The sequence below is a fragment of the Lipophrys pholis genome, assembly GCF_963383615.2.
Source record: "Lipophrys pholis genome assembly, chromosome: 22".
NCBI lineage: Eukaryota > Metazoa > Chordata > Actinopteri > Blenniiformes > Blenniidae > Lipophrys > Lipophrys pholis.
In genome coordinates this window covers 11,371,412-11,394,111 of record NC_137644.1, presented here as the reverse complement: position 1 = coordinate 11,394,111, position 22,700 = coordinate 11,371,412, and the positions used below count along the sequence as shown (strand labels likewise).

The 22,700-nt window shown below is 44.2% G+C and overlaps 1 protein-coding gene across 23 annotated transcripts in view; it reads right to left on the bottom strand.

Annotated features, from left to right (window-relative positions):
• Window positions 1–22,700, bottom strand: part of sox5 (SRY-box transcription factor 5) — a 259,914-nt gene that overhangs the window by 8,922 nt on the left and 228,292 nt on the right. For 7 of the 23 annotated variants that reach the window (XM_080491527.1, XM_080491537.1, XM_080491538.1 and 4 more), the window contains 4 exons: window positions 21,813–21,939; window positions 17,914–17,999; window positions 9,302–9,466; window positions 3,611–3,716 (listed from right to left, as the gene is read on the bottom strand). In XM_080491527.1, the coding sequence (XP_080347653.1) occupies window positions 3,611–3,716; window positions 9,302–9,466; window positions 17,914–17,999; window positions 21,813–21,939 (484 nt within the window). Of the gene's footprint in view, window positions 1–3,610; window positions 3,807–9,301; window positions 9,467–17,913; window positions 18,000–21,812; window positions 21,940–22,700 lie in introns of all 23 variants that reach the window. The other 16 variants (XM_080491539.1, XM_080491540.1, XM_080491520.1 and 13 more) reach the window with 5 other exon arrangements.

Sequence of the window (22,700 nt, the reverse complement as noted above, 5' to 3'; positions counted from 1 at the left end):
CGATGGAATCGGGTGGCAGTCAATTTTAATCTCGAGTCAAAAGAGAGGGAGGGGGCAGATAGATATTCTTGCACACATGATTGTGTGCGTTGCTTAAACTGACAGAAATGCCAGCCGTCCAGACAAGTGGATGTGACCCAGATCGGAGGCGTGTGTGTTTGTGCATGTGTGTGTGTGTGTGTGTGTGTGTGTGGGAGAGGGTATCTTTTTCCTTCTCCTGCTTGATGTACAAACACAAGAGTGTTTTTTTTTTTTTGCAACAATTTTTTTGAAAACAGAAGCAGGGGGGTTCATGGGACAAATGTGTGATCGAGGTGGACGTTACGGGCGTTGACAGCCCTTCGGTTCGGTTTGAGATGTGGAGATGGATGGACGGGTGAAGTGGGAGAAAGAGGAACACGCCTGCAGGATGAGAGGTGTCAAGAAAAGAGAGAAAAGTGCACTACGGTGGAGTTATCTCACATAGATTAAACTAATTTCTTTGGGATGATCAGAAGTAGTGCATCTAATTGAGATCGGCCAAAACCTCAGCAGGAGTACTTTCGAAGTATAGTACCTTTTATATATTGGGTGAGCAGCAGCAGCTGGATAAAATTGAGTGATTAAAGCTGCAATTGTTAATACATTTGTTGCAATTCTTCTATAAAAATAAATTATTGAAATAGAATACGAGTCGAAGAAACCACGCCAGTAAAATAAAAGAGCAAACAATAGTTTTTGCTGTTAAGAATACAACTTATTTGAAAGTGTTTATAAGCATTTCTTTTTTTTTTTTAAATTCATCTCATTAAAGAAGAGAGACATTTAGGGAGAGTAAGATCAGTGGTCATCTGTTTGTTCTTCTTCTTCGTCTACAGGCTCACTGTCCACAGCAAACACAAACCACCTCCAGAAAGTGTTCATGTTCAACCTGCCCCTTCCCTCCGCTGTGAACCCGCCGCAGTACTAACACCACTTTAAACTGTAATATCGGCTGCGCTGGGTGACCGCCGGCTAAACTCAGCGCCGGCAGATGGGACTGCGAGCCCCCGACGTACCAGGGATCTGACACACTGGTCTCCCAAGCGCACGTAATTCAGCGGGGATCACACACAAACTTTAAACACTGTAATCCATTTTTCTGAACAAAAAACATCTGGGACTGAAAATCCACTAATCTGATATTAAATCCGGCGATTTGTTGAAAAACAGTGAGATTAGCCAGGAAGTCAGAGGGAAAAAAATGACTAACTGCCTATTGCATAGGAGGAGGAGGAGGAGGTAGGATTGTGTGTGTGTGTGTGTGTGTGTGTGCGTGTGCGTGTGAGCCTTTGTGTGTATTTGACTGAGTGTTTGAGTGTGTGCGCTGTCATTGTGTCATTATTGCTGGGTGTTTGCGCTGTCCTGGCTCATGTAAGAGGCTTGTCTAATCTCATTGGTGATACCTCCTGTCTGTCATGCACTCCTCTCTTTATTATTCCCCCGCTTCATTGCTCGTGAAAAAAAAAAAAGTGCTAATCCCCCTCTCTCTCTCTCTCTCTCTCTCTCTCTCTCTCTCTCTCTCTCCCTCTCTCTCTCTCTCCTCTTCCCCTCACTCCTCTGTCTCTCTGTCTCTTTCAGTCACTAATAAACACATAACAATGAGGCAGCCCCGCGGGCAAATAGCGACACGCAAGAAAAACACACACACTAATTATAGCCTGTTACATATGTGTAATATTTGAACTATCAGCGTTGCGTGAAAAATGGATTAGGAGTACAAAATAGTGATTCATTTATGTCATATTTTATGTATGTGTGCATATGGCCGGGTATGATTATGGTACTGGCACTCGCAACAATGGCACCACTGCGACGAAAACACTGTTCGTGTCATTGCCACGAACACGATGGTTACTGTTTCCCCTAAAGAAGTTCATTGTCATTATCGGTTCTCTATTCGCAACTTTTTACATGAGACAACCATGTAGGAGTACCCGTGTGTACAGTAAACCTCGCTTCAGGTGTGTTTATTAAGAAGAAATAACACATTTGGGCTTATCTCTGCCGTCATTGGCCAATAATTATACATATGACATGTTGTCATTGTTATTTTGTATGTGATGTGTTGATTTGCTGGGGAGATGATAGGTCGTTTACCATCATTCTCCTCTGCTCATTTACTCTGCATGATTATTGTAGCAACCTTAAACAAAAAACATAAAAAAAAAAAAAGAAAAACTACAATACATTGAGCTTAAAATTTAAAATTAACTCTAAACGCTCACTTTAGCTGTACACTTTTAACATCATACCAAGTAAACAAATAAAAGATATCCATCAGCATTTGTTGACTGGTGCGAGTTCGCAGCTTTTTTGAGAGTAAGCCTATGCAACCAATGCAATCATAACACTTATTACGTCTTGCATTTAGTTTTGTCTGTATTGCATCATTATGTTTATGTAAATCATAATTGTTTAGTAATACATGAAATAGAGTCGCAAAGCTTTTGCATTTTTAATGAAGTTTAGATTATGTTTTTTTAGTATCTTATCACAAATTTAACAAAAGTATATTTTTATTTTAAAGCAGATTTAGGTTCCTGCTCGTCCGCTAAATTTGCATTTTATTCACATTGCACACATCCAGGCTGTTTGACCCCTCACTAAGTTCTGCAGGACTACGTACACATGCAGGAGACAGCATGAAGAAAAGGACAAGGACAGGATGGCAAAGTGTGAACTGTGCAGTCAGCCGAGCCGCTGCGTTTCTCCATGAGAAGTTTCTCAGGAGTGTTTTTTAGTAACTCCGCTGGTGGTTTGTAGTTATACTTTAATAACCCTTAAATCATTTACCGATTTTGTGCAATTTCCTCTTTAGAGTCGCATGTTACATGATTGAATCAGTCACAATTGATCGTGTGATCTAAAACATATTAAAGTGACATCTGACGCGAGAGGAAGAATTTCATATTTGTTGCTCAAGGTCTCAGTGGGTTAAGGTGCAGAAAAGAGAGAATTTGCTGCATCTGCACCCGACCATCAAAAGAATGTGTGCTGATACACTGGATATGGAAGGTTGACTGTCAATCACACCAGAACGCATCTCCGATGTCGTGGTGGAATGCAAACGTATCGCAGAATGTTATATCCATCTATTCCCTCTATCTCCTTCCGCTCAATGATTTCTGACAAGAGGTGGGAGAAAATCAATTACCCTCTCACGGTAATCCCAGCTCCTTCACCAGCAAAACACATCAAATCAATGTATTTTAGAAATCTAATGCAAGGCCGCAAATTCTCATCTCAGGGAAAACTCCTGCACTTGACTCTAAACTCCCAATTTACCAACACACATGCTTTGTCTGCTGTGAAGTGGTGAGTTTGGACTGAGCACTGTACCTCATGATGTGTTAAAATATATCATTTTTTATTGCTACTGGAACTGTGGAGCCTGTATGAAGCTGTATGTCACAAATGACTTAACAAAAGGAGTAACTAAGTAAAAAAAACTTTACTTTCTTTTATGCACAAGGTTAATTACGACATATCACAACCCTTATAATGTCAGATGCTAACATAACCTGTAAGGGGTTTGTTCTTCAGCTTTATATGTGGCGTGAATAGGTGTTGAAAACCTAATTCCACTTACCTATTGAGCTGACTCTAGCCGGTGGTCCTCCAATGCTGGAGGGGGCAACGCTGTGCTTCATGGAGCCGACAGGGCCCAGCTTGGTGGCAGCAGCAGCAGCAGGGACCTGTGGGGAAGTTGGGGGGGAGTTGGGTGACTTGCTCTCGGATGCCTTAGGCTTGGCCGACAGGTTCAGTGGCTGTGCACCCTCACTGTCCTGCAAAAACCAAAACAGCACAGTTTCGCCTGCTGTGACCACCGTCTGGAATTTGGGAGCGGGAGGCAGGGGTCGGGGACCCCTCGCCCTCCCTTCAACCACTTGCAAATGGAGGCTTTAACACTCGCCCATGCACAGACAATTTAAGGCAAAGCCTGGCGGGACGGATGACAAGGTGCATGCCACTGCCCATGTTCAGACAGCTCATGATAAGCACGACAAACGGTACAGAACGAAACACTGGTGCAAACCACTGACATTCACATGCACAATAACCAGACTTCCCGCAAAAGCCAGCCCGCAAACAGGGCAGGACACAATTCATGCACATGCACGTGCACACTCCACATGCAGACTCCAGTGAACATGCACGGCTTCAAACAAGGCCGATGACAAGGGCAACAACTGAACACACGAGGCGGAGAGACACTTCGGAATCTCAAAACCACAGTGGACTGCTCCCTCTCGCAGTGAGTAACACCTCCCTCGGACTGTCTTCAGAGCTGTGAGAGTCTGAGGATACTGCCACGACTCAGAGTATCAAACAGCAAACACAACAGCCAACTGTCTTGTCACTTCAATGTGCACTTGGTCCATTAGAAAGAGGGGAACCTTCATGGTCGTGAACATGTGAACGAGTGTGCGGGGCAGCACTTTTTGCCTCGGAGGCAGCCACACGTGGACACACAGCCTCTTTTGAACAATCGATATAGCCTTTAAAATGGCTTTTTTTTTTTTTTTTTTTTTTTTTATTTATCCAGGCTCATGTTTTTGATGCCAGCAGCCTCTGTCTAGTAAGGTCAGGGCTGTGCATATTATCAAATTCACTCTCGTTGCCGTATTGGTCGACACACAGTAGTTACCTCGACACAACAGACAACAACAGCCCTTGAGAAGATCGGCATGTGGACCCCTGCACGATGCCGGGGGCTGTTATCACGTTTATTGTCATGGCAACATCACCCCTGCCGATGACCTAATCCAATCAGGAAGAACCTCTGAGGGTCACATGACAGGAAGGGAGGAATTAGATCGCAGAGGGGCCAGATGTACACAGACCACTCTGCGTAATTAAAACTCCACAATTAAAAGCCAGACACAACATGGGGGCAAGGGACAGCTTAATGGGCCAGCCAGTTAAAGACACTCAACAACAGTGTCAAACCGGGGCGTTAGAATTACACTTTGGCAGCTGTTTTCACACCATTTCTGAAACCACACAGACATAAAGAAAACTTTCAGCATCACAGGTGTGGCTCCATTGTGTCGGGATGTATACCTTAAGGCAGAACAAAATAGAAACAATATTTGTCTTTATTTTCTGGTCATTAGTGTAATTGCCGCTTAGGCGGAGAAGAAACCAGCATACAGTGGGTTCCAAAAAAGAGGGGGAGCATTGTCTGCCTGCGTGTGCGTGCGAGTGCGTGTGTGGTATATTCACTCATTAAGGCCGACTTTTCCTGATTCCCACTCCTTGAGTCGTACTAAGCCTTATGAGCCCCTCACAACTCAATTAAGCCCTTCCAATTAAGCCCCTACATGTGTACGTGCCCATGCGTGTGTGCGATCACCACTTTGCGTGTGTGTGTGTGTGTGTGTGCGTGCGTGCTTGTGTGAGGAGGCCTAACCGGATTGTCCTTCATTAGATGGGTGTGGGGTGGGGGGGTGTGTGGGGGGGAAGACAACGATGTCTTTCTAAATAGACAGAGGACCTCCAAAGATGCCTTTAGTCAAAGACAATGGGCCGGAGAAAAAGAGGAGAGAAAGGAGAAAACTGAGCGGGATCTTCTCAATCCTGACCCATATTATGGTGGGCTTTGGCTGGGAATGCGTTTGAATATTTATTACAAATAGATAATGCCTCCGCCTCTTGTACAGTGGATGGGGGAGTTTCCACTTCGCGCCAAGCCAAATCCTGCGGTGGGAAGGTGGCCAACCTGCATTATGCCAGTGTGGAGGAATTAGTTTAGACAGTGGAGCTGAGAGGCTTGGACTGAGTTGTTGTGTGTGTGTGTGTGTGTGTGTGTGTGTGTGTGTGTGTGTGTGTGTGTGTGTGTGTGTGTGTGTGTGTGTGTGTGTGTGTGTGTGTGTGTGTGTGCGTGTGCGTGTGCGCGTGCGCGTGTGCGAGGCCTCTAAAGCTCTCTGAAAGGCTTGGAGTCTTGAATTAATACAATTGCTTTTGTGTCTCTCTTGGCTGATGAAACAGTCTCCAGCTTTGAGACTGAAAACATGCAGAGTGACAGCGAGAGCCAGAGGGACACAGAGAGACGGAGAGGAAGCAGAAGGGGAGAGATAATGTGTGTGTGTGTGTGTGTGTGGGCTGTATTTCACTTCTGCCGATGCGGACATGTGAAAGCGACATCAGGGTTCTGCATCTTATCACGGGAGCTGACGGTTCAATTAACAGGACAAGTGTGTGTGCCGCTGCTGTTTATCCCAGTCAAGTCTGCATGCATGTGTAACTGCGTGTGTAGGTGTGTGAAGCTATGGCCATGTCAAGACCCTCAAATGTGCCGCCTTCTCTTTGTCTCTCCATCTTTCCTCCTCGCTTCCTGTCCTTCCGGCTATAAGTGACTGTGTGGATATTAATTATATTGTCATATCAAATTGTCTTAGACAGTGGAGGACAGAGTGGGCAGATATGCCATTGTTTCTCATGTGGCACCGTTTCAACTTAACTCCTCGCGTGTAAAAATACACATCACATTTTTTATTTTGGGAGTGAATTGTCATGATTGTTTGTTTTGGGTTTTTTTTTGCTTCTAATATTTGTAATTAATTGGAACGGGCCTGTTCCCTCGACACGATTCATCAGATTAAAAGAATTATTCACTTCCCTACAGCTTTTGAAACGGAAGGCTTTTTCATAGGAAGTCAGTTTTAATGGATTAAATGAGAACACTTTGGTGGGCCTTTTAAACCTCACACTTTTATGGCTATTCAGGCTCATGTGAGTTCACAAAGTGCTAGTGTATATCCTCTTTTATATGGTGAGAACTCAGACATATTGATAATGCAGCATTAGAAGACAAATCCAAATCCTTTACTCAAGTATAAACTGCAGTACCAAGTATAGTTTATAATACTTTAATCCAAATGTTTAAAGATAATTTTAACAATTCTTCTGCACATTTAAATGGTGTAACATCATCATACATTGTTGATTATCTGCATATATTTAGTAGGGGGTCATATGATTGACAAGAAATGTCATTATTTTATCTGTAAAACGCAGCGAAATAGAAGCATAGAGAAGAGACGTGTAAAGGAAATGGGACGGGTGAATCAAAATTCACTTTGCTAAGCTGATTAAGCACACTTAGGTAGTTGGGCCGCTGCGTGCATGTGATGCATATCAGCGAATGGGCTACATATGGTGCACAATTTCAAGTGCACCACTGTACCAGTCTGTATGCATGCCTGCCTACATCTGCACATCCACTCTTGCATATATGAAAGCTGCATGTAGGCAGCAGTGATTTGCGCGCGCGCGCGCCTGTGTGTGTGTGTGTGGGTGTGAAAAGTGACTGCATGGTTTCTAGCTGGTGTCGTGTTCTACACCTGTGTGTGTGCGTGCGCATTTTGGAGCCGGCGTGTGTGTCCATGTCTCACCCGAGGGTAAAGCACTTAAGCGGTGTGTGCCCGAGTCCAAACAGCTGTGAGCAGAGGCAGGCAGCGGGTCTTTAAATGAGTGGAGACCTGAGATAGAGCGCACAGGGGGAGCGCACCTCTGAAATATACATGTCACTCGGCCAGAAGGCGAGAGACAACGGAAAAGAGACGGCGTGAGGAAAAAAATAAGGGGAGGATGCGTTAGCGGTGAGTCTGAAAGAAAGAAAGAAAGAGTGATAGAAAGAGAGTATCTTTCAAACTCTCTCTAATCTTTGTCAACAACTCAGTGGTCAGTCGGGTATTTTGGCTCCGCGGGGACTGTCGGGGGTTAGGTCGGTCCACTCCCCAGTCAGCCACTCCCGCTGGATTGGGGAGGCCATTACGACTCCCCACTTTCCCTCCACCACAGGCCACAACACTTGCCTGTCAGCCCAACTCCATATATATGGTAATAAGATGTGTGTGACAGTGCGGCATGATGTGCGTTATTGTGTGTGTGTGTGTGTGTGTGTGTGTGTGCGTGCGCGCTGTTGGGAGATGTGGGGAGGGGCTGATGGACAAGAGAGCAGTGGTGCAAGCTCTGGAGGTCAAGCACACGCTTTAATCTGAGCCATGAGCCACTCCTGACAGTAAGTGTGTGTGTTTGTGTGTGTGTGTGTGCGGAATGACTTATGACTTAAGAACCATGCAGCGGTGACAGAGTGATGATATAGAAGTTAGAAGTAGAGAAGGAAAGAGACTGCATAAAGGGGATATGATATGGAAGGAAACAAAAATAAAGAAATCGAATGTAAAGTGGAAAAAAGGAAAGGAGCTCAGGAAAGAAATTAAAACAAGAACAGGAAAGGAAAGAAGAAAAAGAAAGGGAATAAAAGTTTTAAAAAAAAATTTAAGAAATTGAAATGAAAGAGAAGAGCGAGTTTGGAAACTTCTCCACATTTAAAAAAAAAGTGAAGCACAACTCTGAATTCAGATTGTCAAACTCTGCAAGATTACATGTTTTTCTACATAAATCTGTCTCCGTGTGAGTTTGTGATTGACCGCCACATTTGTGGGGGGTCATATAGTGGACAGAGGATGGCTGGAGACATGGGGTTATGCCAGTGTGTGTGTGTGTGTGTGTGTGTGTGTGTGTGTGTGTGGGCAGGGGGAGGTGGTCAGGGTCCCAAAGCCAGACCAGATATTCATAGAATTCCACTTGGATGGACACGAGGCCCCTATTGGGCAGCCAGCCGAGAAAACTGCAGAAACACCAATACATCCTCAAATCTGCCTCTGCCACCAGACACCAGCTGGAGTTCAGTGATAAAGTTGGAGAGTTTGATTTGCAGAGGCGGGGTGACTGCGAGCTTTGTTTGGTGTGGGGGGGTAGTATGAGGAGCACGTCGCTGCTCGGGACACTTGTTTGATAGGAGTGGAAAAAAAACAAGACGCAGTGCAAGAGCCAAACAAGCTTCAAAACACACAATTTCAGCTCATGCGGCACAATCCCGTTCACGTCTTTTATTAATTAAAAGGGCAAACTGCACAGAAATTCACCTACAAAAGTCAGTTCTGGCTGTAATTGAGATCAAAAATTTGATTTTGTGCAATGATCAAGACAGATTTGAGAGCACTGTGAGAATAGTTCTACTTTTTAATAGAAAAACACTTGTTGAAAATACCTGGAAAAGTAGAAATATTGAGAACACTGAACTTTAGTTCCAGCCAGAAGTAACTTTGAAAATGAAGAAATTTGAAGGCTAATTGAAGATCTGAGATAATAGCGTCTATGCAGCTTATACAACAACATTGCATTGTGGGAAACTGACCAAGCAGCGTTGTTGGCCAGACTTTAGGTGCACACAAACATGCACACACACACGAATGTATTCCATCTGTACCTTGGTCTTGCTTGGTGGCGGGGAGCTGCGGCCCTTGTCGCTCTGTGGGTGTGTGTTGGTGGGCGGGGAGTGTGTGCCCAGGTTGGCCTGAGGTGGGAGGCTGCCTCCGTGCTGCTTCGCCCCCGGTGACACCTGCATGGCCGCCAGCTGGGCCGCGTACAACTGCTGAAAGGTGGTCGAGACGGGGGAGAGACGGGGGAGTGAGACAGGGAGGGTCAGGGTGGAGGAGGAGGAGGAGGAGAAGAGGAGCAAGGGGTGGGGCAGGAGTGGTAGGAAGGAGAAGAAAAGGATGACATGAATAAATGAATACTTGAGAGCGCGTGCACACACACACACACACACACACACAAAAAGAAAGAGAAAAAGGAGGCTAAAAAGCTCTGGAAGAAGAGGCCATTAGTGGCACGGCCTCTGTTTGTGTGACAGAGAGAGATAGAGAGGGACATCTCTACTGTCAACCGACCCCCGCTCTCTCTCTCTCTCTCTCTCTCTCTCTCTCTCTCTCTCTCTCTCTCTCTCTCTCTCTCTCTCTCTCTCCCTCCTCCTCCTCCTCCCTCACCCCATGGGAGAAGCGCTAACAGCCTCGCTCTGACAGGCCCAGAAGATGGCCATGTCCCCTCCAGGTGCATCGTGGGAGAAAAGGCAAACATCCCGGCTATCGAGGTCACACCGGAGAGCTCAAGGTGAAAAAAGTGATGATGGGCGAAGAGACGCGTCGAGAAACAGAGGGAGAGAGAGACGGAGAGAAATTTGTGACGCCACATGCCAGATGGGACATGCCAGAAGTGTGTGATGTTTTTAGTGTGTCGGCAATAAGACACAAAACCACACACAAATGCAATAAAATAAGAGCCAAAATCAAGATAGACTGGTCGTATAACTGCCATGGGGGAAGAGTGAAAAAAAAAGAAAAAAAAAGCTTCCCTATTCTTATTTATGTATTTAATTAATTTCCAATTAAATAAAAGCATTATGGTGTGAGCTGCTATGGTGTGAACATACTCCGGGATATATTTATGCAATACCATTGTATCACACAAAACAGTCTTTGGCCGGTATTTCCACAGCAACAGACACGGCGGAATATTCACAACTTGGAAGGAGCTTCAATATTCATAAATGCTTCTTTCTGACTCTCTATCTCCCTCCTCGAAATCATCCTGCAAAGCTCAAGTGCTTTCATGTCGGCTCATACAAATCTCCAAGACGCTGTTTCTTTTTTTTTTTGGTGTGTGTTTTGTTTTGTGGTTCTACGAATTGTTATTCCTTCCTCTGAAGGGCAACAGAATGGTTGTTTTTGCGGGAAGTAACTGATGTGTTGTTGTTTTTTTGAATAGTTATAATTGTTATTATTTATTTCTGGTGGAATATTTTTCTGGAAGAGGACCATCCTTTTTTTTTTTTTTTTTTTTTTTTAATATAATTTATTTTTTATTTTTTTAGTTTAACTTCCGTCCTTCTGTTGGCGCTTGGCTGCCGGCCACCGGCGTCAAACAAAGGCTGGTTTATGCAAATGGACAAGAAGAGATGCTGTCACTGCTACTTCTCTCTCTCTCTCTCTCTCTCTGTCTGTTTATACCTCGCTCTATCGCTAGTGACAGCCACATTTGCTCCTGTTCCTCTCCACTGCTATCTTAAATAAAGACATTCTATTTTCTTGTACAAACAAGTGGAAAAAAAAAAAAAAAAAAAAAAAGACGTTCACACATACACTCACACAAAGACATACTTTTGAGAAGGATCTCCTATTTGAATGTGGAACAAACTCCCTCTGACTGTCAGTCACCGTCCAACAATGCAACGGCAAGGCAGAGGCAACACGTCTATAGCTTTAATTGGATTCAAACTTTTAATTTCACAACAGAAAAGGGAAGCACTTTCTGAGAAAAGTGCCAGACAGTGTTGCAATGAACAGCTGCGAATCTAGTAATTATATTACAGTTAGTAATTAAACAATTATGTTTGTTTTTTTTCCAGTTATCTGCAAAATCCCGGGGTCAAACTCGCTTTTCGTGCACACTTATGGTGTATAAATTGCTCGTCCTCTCGTCACATAACTTCTCTGGAGCTCCACAGCATTTGCAGGTGGGGATGTGGACTTTATTTCGCAGCTTGATTATATTTTAACAGATTTCTTTTGACTGCATATATCATGTCTGTTAGGACTGAGCGCCGTACTGATGAGCATTTGTTTAACTACATCTCGGAGTAAGAAACTGGGATACTTTCCACACGTAGTGACTTTGTTTTTATGACTGATGGAAGCATTTAGGGTTTGCTCATTGGGTTTGAAATGTATGGTTATGTGTCGCGGCCTTACTGTTTGGAGTTTGCATACGTTTTGAATTCTTTCGTTAGGATTTTTACATTTCAAAGAAGATCCGCTTATGTGCTATTGCTGTGGCCTAATTGAATTTATAAACCATAATACAAAGGATGAATGAACTTTACTGACAGTGCACTTCAAACAATCCGTCACTTTCTCCTCACCACACTCACTCACCCACCAATAGTGAGGACTCTCGTTTGAGGTGCCCTCACTCCATAGGTAGAACGACTTTTGGCTTAATGGCTGAAAGTACATTTCTTCCCCTAATAGGAGTCAGAAAGTCGTTTTTGTACCTTTGATTCAGAGCCCCGCATGTTAAAAAAAAAAAAATATTCAGATTCAACACAAAGTGAAAGGAAGACAACTGAGGTACATGGCGAATACCAGCTGCTGGAAATCAGCGGGAGATCAGTCATGAGCCACATGAACATAGTGCAGAGGAGCAGCTTCGCTGAGATCAGATCAACCACTGCTCGCTCATTTCTCTTCAATTAGCTGCACTGTAGCTCCTGGAAAGGAGGGGTCGAGGAGGGTAGTGCAGCCGAGCATGAACCCCCCCCCCCCCATCCCCACTAGACAAACCCCTAGAGCGAGTGGACCACAGGCAGTGTGTGTGTGTGTGTGTGTGTGTGTGTGTGTGTGTGTGTGTGTGTGTGTGTGTGTCCTGCCATATTCGGACCAGTGGTTCAAAGGCCTCTTTATTTGCAGACTGAATTGAGTTCCATTACAAGGCCAGCTCCCGTCACTCAGAGCTGCTCAATGGGCTGGTGAGCAATGACACACACACAAACATGGTCGCGCAGACACATACACAAGGACACACACACACACAGTACAGAGGGCAGAGGCACTGTGGAGCGCGCCCAGAGCGTCGCCACAACGACATGCATGTCAACAAACAGGAAGTGACAGCGCAAAGCCCCATGGGGTGACTGGAGGAGCGCACACACACACACACACACACACACACACACACACACACACACACACACACACACACACACACACACACACACACACACACACACACACACGTTGAGCTCAGTGGTACGCCTGGCGAGTGAGTGACATTTCAAATTCCTTAATCTCATCCTGCAACTACGAATGCACACCCACCCCCCAACCTGTGTGTGTGTGTGTGTGTGTGTGTGTGTGTGTGTGTGTGTGTGTGTGCACGCTAAAATACGCTCTTTTGTCTTGCAGCTCCTAATCCCTTAATGAGAAACAAACAATATCTGTGTAAGTTTGCGTGTTCACATGAGGTTGTCGACTGGTCAGTGTGTGCTCTTCACATGACACCCAATTAGGTGTGTGTGTATGTGTGTGTGTGTGTGTGTATGTGTGTGTGTGTGTGTGTGTGTGTGTGTGTAGCATGTGGATGCTGAACCCTACTGATGGGGTGAAAGCTGATGTGACACTACTGACTGAGACACGGGGTGACTGTCTGGTATTAGCCCTGATGAAACTGTGTGATATCGTCTCTTTGTGTGTGTGTGTGTGTGTGTGTGTGTGTGTGTGTGTGTGTGTGTGTGTGTGTGTGTGTGTGCGTGCATGTGTGTTCATTGACAATAAGCCATTCCATTCTCTTTAGCATTTGTTTTTGTGTCATCTCAGTCAGTAGAGATCAGTGTGTGTGTGTGTGTGTGTGTGTGTGTCTTGGTCAATAATCTGCAGCTTTAGTCAGATTACGAGCTCGCCTGATCTTTGTTGTCAGAGTTAGCGGTGCTTCAGAGAAGTCTGAGCTCTATTGTTGACATGAACACAAGGGCTATTGTAGGGATTTTAAAGGATTCTTCTCCATCTATGTCTGTCTGTATGTTTTTTTTTCACTGGTGGACTGTTTTGCTTTTCAGAGACATTTGAACAAAACCAAGCATTTGTAGGCTGAGTCATAAGCATCTGATGCAAACACTTTGCTGTTGCTCACATCTTATCGACTGTTTTTATTTTTTTTCCTCAAGCTTTTCAGTCTTTGTTCTCCTTTGTGTAACTGAAACCTTTTTGTCATGAAGCCAAGACATTAATAAAGTTTCAGTAAATGCACAAACAGATACAGCACAGAGGTTAGGCTCAAATGTAAGGAGTGAAAGGGTTTTTCTACCATTACCTTTATAATGGTCAAAATTACAGGCTCTTAAATAATGCTGAAACAAGCAAATATGAGCTTTAATTTTATTTACAGTTTTAAATTCATTGTGAAATTTTGTAGAAAAGTACAGAAATGAACCCTTCTTTAACCAAAGATTATTTTATGGGATATATTTAAAAGGTCCTCAACATGTGTTTTTTTGTGTGTAGAAGTTGTAAAATAGGATTTTTCTATCTGCTGCCCAATTGATTTCACATTGATCACCACGCTGCTATCACAAACAGTCGCTTGCACCTCTGAGAGCACCACAAGACCAAGAAGCAGATACTGAAGTAATTCTCCTGTTTGAGGAAACTGCTATTGCTGCTATCTGCCTGCTTTCCAGATAAGGTTTAGTGGAGAACCAAGTTGCTCAATTGATTTCTCGTTTACCTTCTCTCATCTGTTCCTCTCGTCTTTCTCCCTCCCTCCCTCCCTCCCTCCCTGCCGCCTGTCCGTTGTTCGTCCATCTATGTCTCCGGTGTACAGTGCGGTAATCCAGGACAATATGTTCCAACATCTGCCTCTCCATATGATGCCTGACCCGCGCCATTGACCCTCTTTATACCGCGCCGCGTACACACAAACACACGTTTTCTCGCTCTCACACATCCACACTTCCCTCCGCTACTTACCTCCCTCCCTCTTTCTTTCTGTTTATCCTTTTAACTGATCATCCTGCAGTACTTTTGCCTCTTTCGTCGTTATCGCCAATCTCTTTCTCGCGCTCTCTCGCCGGGATAAGTGGATTTTTCTTGTCATTTTTCAGCTCTCTGTCTGTCCTTCTCAGTCCATTTGTGTGATGTGGAGGATATCAATGATATCAAGGGTCAATAGGGAGCCAGATTAACATGCTCTAATGCACAATGTCACACTCATCCCACAGATTAAGATGCTAAATGCCAACCTTGTACACTCCAAAGCCCTCCATTGCCTTGAAAACCTTCTGTAGAGGATTCTGTGTTAAGCTCCCATTGACTGTAAGAGCTACTCGCTTGATTTCTATAGTGGTTGTTTCAAACATAGAAAAAGCTTTAAACCATCGAGATTAATACATTTTCTAAGAACTGCACTCAACTCAAAGCTGTGAATTTGTGAGGTCTAACTTTCTAAGCATAAAATTCTCCTTTTTTTTTTTTTTTTCCCCTGTATTGCAACCAGGGTGAAAGCCATTATTCCAAACTTGATGTTTTCCACCGTTTCTACAGAGAATCGTTTACAGAGTGGAAACACCAAGCAGAATGACGATTTAGCAAATAAATCTCTCTTAAGATTCAGGTCAAGTGCATGAATGTGTGCATGTGTCACATTTATGCACTTGATTTGTATCTTAAGAGAGATTTGGTTTGGTTAGGAAATACTTTTTAAATTGAGATCTCAGTTTAAAATGTTTTTTTTAGAGATAATTTACCAGTTTCAAACTTCACTCATAATTTGTCATAACACTTGGGGCTCTCTGTCTCCTAAACTCAGACATCTGACTTCTTAGAAAAACATCGTCTCGACACCTGAGGCACAATTAAACTCCAATTCACCGATCGGAGCGAGACGTAAAAAATAAATAAAAAAGGGACAGCCATTTGCTGACGTCCGGGCCCAGCTGCTTCAGTCTCAAAAATTTGAAAATTTAAAAAAATAAAACATTGTATGTTGGAATAATGTCTTTAATATGTGCGATCTATTGTAACTCATAAGGCCAAAGAATGACCATTGTTCACTCCCAATTGTTGATTTCCTTTTGACGAATTTCGGGGCGTAAAAACTGATGGAAAGTCGTGTGAATTTAACAAAAATAATTCTTAGTGTGCATACGCTCCCTTTGTTAGTATCATGGTACCAGTTTCCCAGATGATCCTGTGTATTAAAGCCAAAGTTCATGACCTGAACCAGGTGGAATTTCCCCAGTCATTACTTCAGATAAGTAACCTAACTGTCTGTTTTGTGCAGGTGTGGACCTAAAGCAGCAATACGAACCAAAATATTGATGATTTATGTAGTTCTTGAACATTTTGCAGAATAATAATGCAATAAAAAATTTGACTTTTATAATGAGTGCTATGTGTGTGTGTGTGTGTGTGCGCGCGTGTGAGTGAGGGGTGTTCAAGTGTCCACGCACTGAAATAACACATTTGTGAGCGTGTTTCTGCTTTCACTTCAATACAACTGGGTTTTTTTGTTGATTGTATTTGAAATATGTTTCAATTTTTCCTGTGTGTGTCAAAAGTGGGCTCACTTATGGGCCCCTGTCTGCCAAACCATCGTGTTGCCTTGGCGACCTGCGGCCCAAGCGAGCTGTCACGTCTGCCTCGGCGACAGAAAACACCTCCTCCTCAAATGAGGGCTCAGACACAATCCCAAAGGAAATCCATCCACGCTGAGACACCTGTACCCGTATAAGCCCGGGCAGATCCTTCTCTTTCTGTCAAAGACTAAATCTCGGCCTCCAGTTTAGAGAAATCTGCTTGTGAGATGCTGCTTCACACTTTGTCCTCCTTTGTCCCGTTAAATAAAACCAATGGCGGGGTGGACAACGCTGCCCAATAGAGATTTCGAGCGAGCCGTCAACAGACTGGAACATATGGACAGCTAGATTGAAGCGGTGATAACAGACAGAGAACATTATTCTCGGGCGAAACACACACATGTGAGTAATAATGAAATCAGTGACGGCAGCGGGGTCCGTTCTCCATGATAGAATTACACCGCTCCTCTATTCTCCCTGTAGTGCCGAGCATATGGGGCAGCACGTTTGGCTGACAGGTGCAAATGTATTACACACACTCTGCCTGACCTTTAACCCGTATTTTCCATCAGTCTCTTTGCGTGTGAACTGTAAGTGAATGTCTGTCAAAGCAGCTGTTTCACCCAGACACTCACATCTGTACGCGCGAGTGTCTCATTTTTATGATAATGTATGCCAAGGAGGCAGAGGTGGGCGAATGCAGCTTGTGCCGAGGCCGGGCCCAACGCTGGAGCTTAATGCGTTTCAGACGGGCAACCGAGAGGACGCCCGTGCAGGCTCTTAACCTCGAAGAGAGGGGGGTAAAGAGCCCACGTGGTGCTGTGTTTTTTTCTGTTTGTGTGTGATCAGTGGAGGAGAGAGAAGTTAGGATTACCACGTGAAAGGCCACTCAATCTACATACGCAGACAGGAAGAGGAACCATCTTTAGACTCGTCTTCCTCATGAGTGCCATACCAGATGTTGACGCTTTTTCTTTGTGCCATCTCTCTTCTGCTTTCTTACTTCTTCACTGTCGGGCCTCAAGATTTACTACAGGGCAGCACGGCACCGCGAATACTTTATCAAATCATCTAAATGCTATTTTCATCTGGATTGGACCACACTTTTACTCCTTCTTTGACATCTCAATAACAAAAATGTAGAATCTGGAGATTTGATGCGCGGTCAAATAGATTCCTTCTATTCATCTATCTTTGCCACTTTATCCAACTTAAGAGTTTCAGGGCACTGGAGTCGATTCCAGCTGACAATTTATGAAGGCAGAGCAGGATTACTATTTCAACAACACATCATCAGTAGGGTAAAAGTAACCTGTCTCCAAAAACGGGGAAAAAAAGAAAAGAAAGGCAACCAGTCCCAAAGAGATTATTAATCTCAGTGTGGTTCTTCTGACTAAATAAAATAAAATAAAATGAAATAAAAGACTCTGCAAATGATCTGTGATGACATGAGAGGAGATTGATGTCTATTCACTTGTCGACACATTGGTTCTGACAGTCAATCTGGACGTTTGTGTCTCATCTTCTAGACGTTAGTGGCAGCTCAGAGTTGCATCAATCCCATTTGCATCCTATGGCAGGACAAAGCCACGGGCTAGGGTAACGATTGTCAGCTCCGTGGGATTTTTTGAGTGGTGATCAAAAAGATCACGTTTTTGTCGGATCACTTCGGTGCCCAGGCCTTGGCTGAAAGTGACAGCTGTGACCCCCCTCCCCCCTACACTACCCCAGTGGCTGCTTTTGGGGCCTCGTACAGCTCAGTGGGCAGCAGTGTGTGGTGTGACCACTGCTGGACTGACGGGGTTTGTTCCCCCGTTGTACCACCAAAGTGAGAAGAGCAAAGCCCGCTGTTTTTTAACTGCATGTGTGGAGATTTTGGGTTGTTCAGTTCGACAGGTCATGAGCAATCTTACCTGGAGCTGTAGGGGTCCCAGGCCCGGTGTGGCGGCAGCCGCTGCAGCCATTGTAGTAGGGATGAGCTGAAGAGGGTAGGGGTCACCTGACAAAAAAAAAAAAGAATTCAATTTCCATAAACAACTGGTTTTCTGATATACGTGGAGATATTCCCCCATCTCCCTTTTTCTGTAAGAGTTCATGCTCTGTGTCACACACCCCCCCCATATTACTTTTGGCCTCTCTCTGTTTTTGTCTCCCCCTCCCTTTTTCCTCATCCTCTTGTTTTTCTCCCTCCTTCATCCCTTGTTCCCTTTCGCTCACATCGATGCCCCCTACCACCACCACCACCACCTGAGTCCCTTTCTGCAGCTGTTAAAGCCGTTTCTTTGTGTGCGCTGCCGGTAGGGCCCTAATGAAAAGCCTGATTGTGTGTCCTCCTCCTTAATACCCCCTGACAAAGAGCAGCGAGGTGAAGGGATTCTGATAAAGCCGGCCCCGGTGTCGTAATTAAGAGCCGCGACTTGCCGATTGCCCCCCCCCCCCCCCCCCCCCCAAACACACACACACACACACACACACACACACACACACACACACACACACACACACACACACACACACACACGCGCACACGCACACGCACACGCACACACACACACACACACGCACTCCTGTCTGTTCTCCTGCTTTGTCAGGAGGAGAGCACTGCTTTCAGGACCCGTCGCCCACTTCCACCATCACTCACTTCATCCTCTTCACTCTCTCCTACCTTCACTCCCTCTCTCTCCCTTTCCTCTGTCATGAGTGATAAATCAAGAGGTAGAAGGACAAACGGAGTAAAGGGGATGACACAAGTGCGGGAAGCAGAGAAAAACGGAAAGAACCGTATGGGCTCGGATTATAAGTTGGTGGGTGCAGATATGCCGTGTTTTAATTACTCAGTCAGAGAGCGAGAAAGAAAATAAAGTATGATACTGAGATAGTTTAGTTCTGAGGTCAGACACGAAGGGAAGTAGGAGAGAAGTAAAAATTCAGTTTAATTACGCTCGTGGAGTATAAACATGTTGGTTGACGGCTCTGATTTGCATTTGAACATGCCCACGAACCAAAGTGCAGCACATTGGGGGGAGGTCAGGCTCTTACGCCGCTATTTAATCCAGGAAACGTTCATCTGGGTGGAGAAAACTTGAGAATGTTCTCAGAGGCTTGACCTTGCATTTTTGACCCGGACCTTCAGCGCAGCGGTCAGCCTCTTGGCTGTGTCAGAACCTTTCATTGTGTGCATGCGTGCCAGCGTAACTTTGTTGTGTGCACGTAGTATCTGAGTTTGGCATAGGCCCGACTTTCCTTCCGACATATTTTCCCATATAACTTGGCCCTTTAAAAAAAAAAAAAAGAAAACTGGGAGCAAAGTGGAGACATTCTTTTCTTCAGTGGGGAAAGAGGGTAGGAGGGATTAAAGAATTATTTCAGGACTGTGTATTCTAGGAGATTGGTCTTTTCTCTTCGCTCCCTAGACAAACATGAGCCCAGTGGATATTTATGCTCCTCCTGAGGGTCGCTGTAACAAAAGGGAGACGGACGGAGAAAAGCAAACATGTTGCTCTTGGCTTCGGGACAGCGGTCTTGGTGGATGGGGCCCAAATTTCTCACTGACAGACGGACCGGAGAGGGAGACCGATATGAGGACGTCATCAGTGTCACTTTTTCTTAACAGTTTTACACCTTTTTAAAGTCTTAGCGGGGGGGGCTCTTGACTTTACAACATGGAAGCGGGACAAAGGCCACGTTTGACGAGAGAAGCACTGAATATTGTTTTCTGAAGACTTAAACAGTAACTCTGATGAAAACATGTTATGAAGTCATGATGTAAGAGGGCATTTTTTGCACCTGAGAATTGCTCAATTTCACAAAAAGTGAAAACCTTCAACTTATTCTGTTAGGATGCAGGTCATTTCTAATTTTATTATTTATTATATTTATTGTGGATCAGATACTACACCAGTCTAACCTGTAATCCTACCATCCTACCATCTTTTGTATAGCTTTATTAAACTAAGGGCAGGATGTCAGTCCATCACATAGAAAACCCACACATGCAAACTGACCAGAAAGACCCCCAAACAGAAAATTCCATCTAAGGAAAATATAATAATTATTGTTTAACCTTTTTAGTGTTGTATTGTTCTCCTCTGTTTTTGAGTCCTTCTTAAAAGTGAGGAGTTTAAATAATAAATAAATTCTTTAAATGAGGAAACCTATCTAAATGATATAAATGGATCTAAATGTCTTGAATAACCCTCCAATGGGTATAAAATACTTGTTAATTCAGGTAAAAAACTATTATTTAGGTAGGAAATTGACAGGGAATAAATTGACTATCACTAAATTTAGTCTTGATTCTTTAGCAGATGCCATATAAACGGGTTTTATATTAACCTTAACGCATCCCCCCTGCTTCCCTTAAAAGTTGAAAACGCTGTAACGAGTTGAAAAAAAAAAAACAGTTGGAAAAACAGATTTTTTTCCCAAAAAATTAAAAACAAGTTATACAACCAAAATCTGTTTTACACTGACTTTGGTCCAACATTCAAAATATAGATAGGCGAAAACCCTGGCAAAAGTCGAACAGTTATCTTAAGCTGTGGCATGTTGTGTCAAAAGAATACAATAAGTGTTTAAACGAGACGACCGCTGAGTGCACACATGTCCATACTGCGCAAATAAGAATCTATTCATATCTTTCCGACGCTACGAAGCGCTGTGAGAATATGTCAGAGCACAATGCTACACATGTCCTATTTAGAGCCGCCGCGTCCAAACTACATCAACTCACAACAAGTTTGAAAGTTGCCAGAGAGTTTTCTCAGGGGCGGCTTGGCCTGCTCGCAGTGTGCCAGTCCGGTTGCAGTTGGCTGAGGCAGTGAAAAGACAAGCCCACTACTTGTCAGGGTATTTACGTGGGCAGTGGGCGTGGGTGAAGATGGCACTAATTAAAATGGAATGGACTTGTTTGGGAAGCTGTGAAACTCTTAAGTGGGGTGGGGTGGTGGTGGTGGGAAAGTGGGACCGAGTGTGCACGAGCCTCCGCTTGTGTGCACGTTTACATATTTGTGTCTTTTTTTTTTGTTTGTGTTTGTGATATCACAAAGCAATCGCTCTTGTGTGTGTGTGTGTGTGTGTGTGTGTGTGTGTGTGTGTGTGTGTGTGTGTGTGTGTGTGTGTGTGTGTGTGTGTGTGTGTGTGTAGGCTGTGTTGGAAACATGTTCTGGCTGCATCCCGTGTTAATGTGAGGAGAACCTGGGGCAGGTCACATTACCACCTCCCCCCCCCCTTCTGCTAACCCCCCCCACTGTGCATTTATTCCCAGCATCCCCTGGCAAGCAACAACCTCTCTTTCTATCTGTCTGTCTCTCTCTCCCTCTCTCCATCATGGTAAACAACACATTGCCACACAGCCGGAGCGTGATAGCCAAAAAAAAAAAAAAAAAAAATGAAAGAAAAGAAAGAAAGAAAAAAGAAAACATGTCCGGCAGGACGGCTTCATTTTGTTGCTTTTATATATCAAAAAATAGACAAGACAAAAGCAAGGAGCCAAAAGGACCGAGCAAGAAAGGGAGAGGTAGAGAGAGAGAGATAAAGAGAGAGAGGGAGCGTAAACAGGAAGGGTGTATTTGGACTGGTTTTTCTATTAAGAGGGAGATGTTGTTGTAGGGGCGAGCTCGTCTTTTGGGAAACAACCAGACTCCTTGTGTGGGAAAATGGTCAGACTCTTACCTTGCCTGGTGAAAAACATGTGAAACATCACACATAAAAGCTACTTTTACTCCGAGAGTTGCACCTATTTATGAATGTGTGCCTGTGTGTGTGTGTGTGTGTGTGTGTGTGTGTGTGTGTGTGTGTGTGTGTCACTCACTGCAGCCAGGCTTGTAGTTGAAGCCAGGGGGCATCAGGAAACCCTGCTGGGCTGCGGCCGCTGCCAGGGTCCGCTGGTCCGGGGGAAAGACAGGAATCATCAGGGGAGGGAGCTGGCCCTGGACCTGCTGATGAGGGAGGGGGGGGTGAAACGGGGTAGAGGAGAGGAAAGCGTGGGGCGGGTGTCAAGATTGGAAAAAAAGGATGGAAAATGAGGTGTGATAAGGATGGATGGAAAGAGGGCAAATAGAAAGATTAGTACCTGTGCACTCTCCAGCTGTCTCAACATGTGCCCACTAGGAAGTAGCTACGAGTTTTCTACGCTTTAAACCTGTCAAAAATAACAGTTGGTACTATCTTGTAAAAAAAAATTCTACAACCTTGTTTGATTGCCATGTTTTGAAAATCCCACAATCATACCTGTTTATTATTAACCAACGCTGGCAGCAGCCAACTAGATACAGGTGCTCAGGCTCAGTATGGGTGCTGACGACATGGAGGACGGTTGTAGGTCAACACGGGTGTTTTATTCATCCATCGATCTATTTATTCTATTTCTAACGAAGAAAGCTGCTACAACCAGAAAAATCTATGGAGAGGTGAACATTACAGCATATGGACTGCAACTTTTTCTACCTTTTTACACATTGTCCATCCAGTTTAGTTTTTTTTTGGTAACAGATTTTTGTCTTACAAGCATTTTCAGTATTAAATGTTTCATAGAAAATAGCTTAATCACTGATGAGAAATAAAAAAAATATATATTTGGGAAGAACATAGAAAGAGTGAATGCTTATATGAATTTATATGGATTCAACATATGGATTTAAGGGCAATAATACACACACAATGCGTGCACAATTCTACTGTTTGAACATGGAGAGCACAT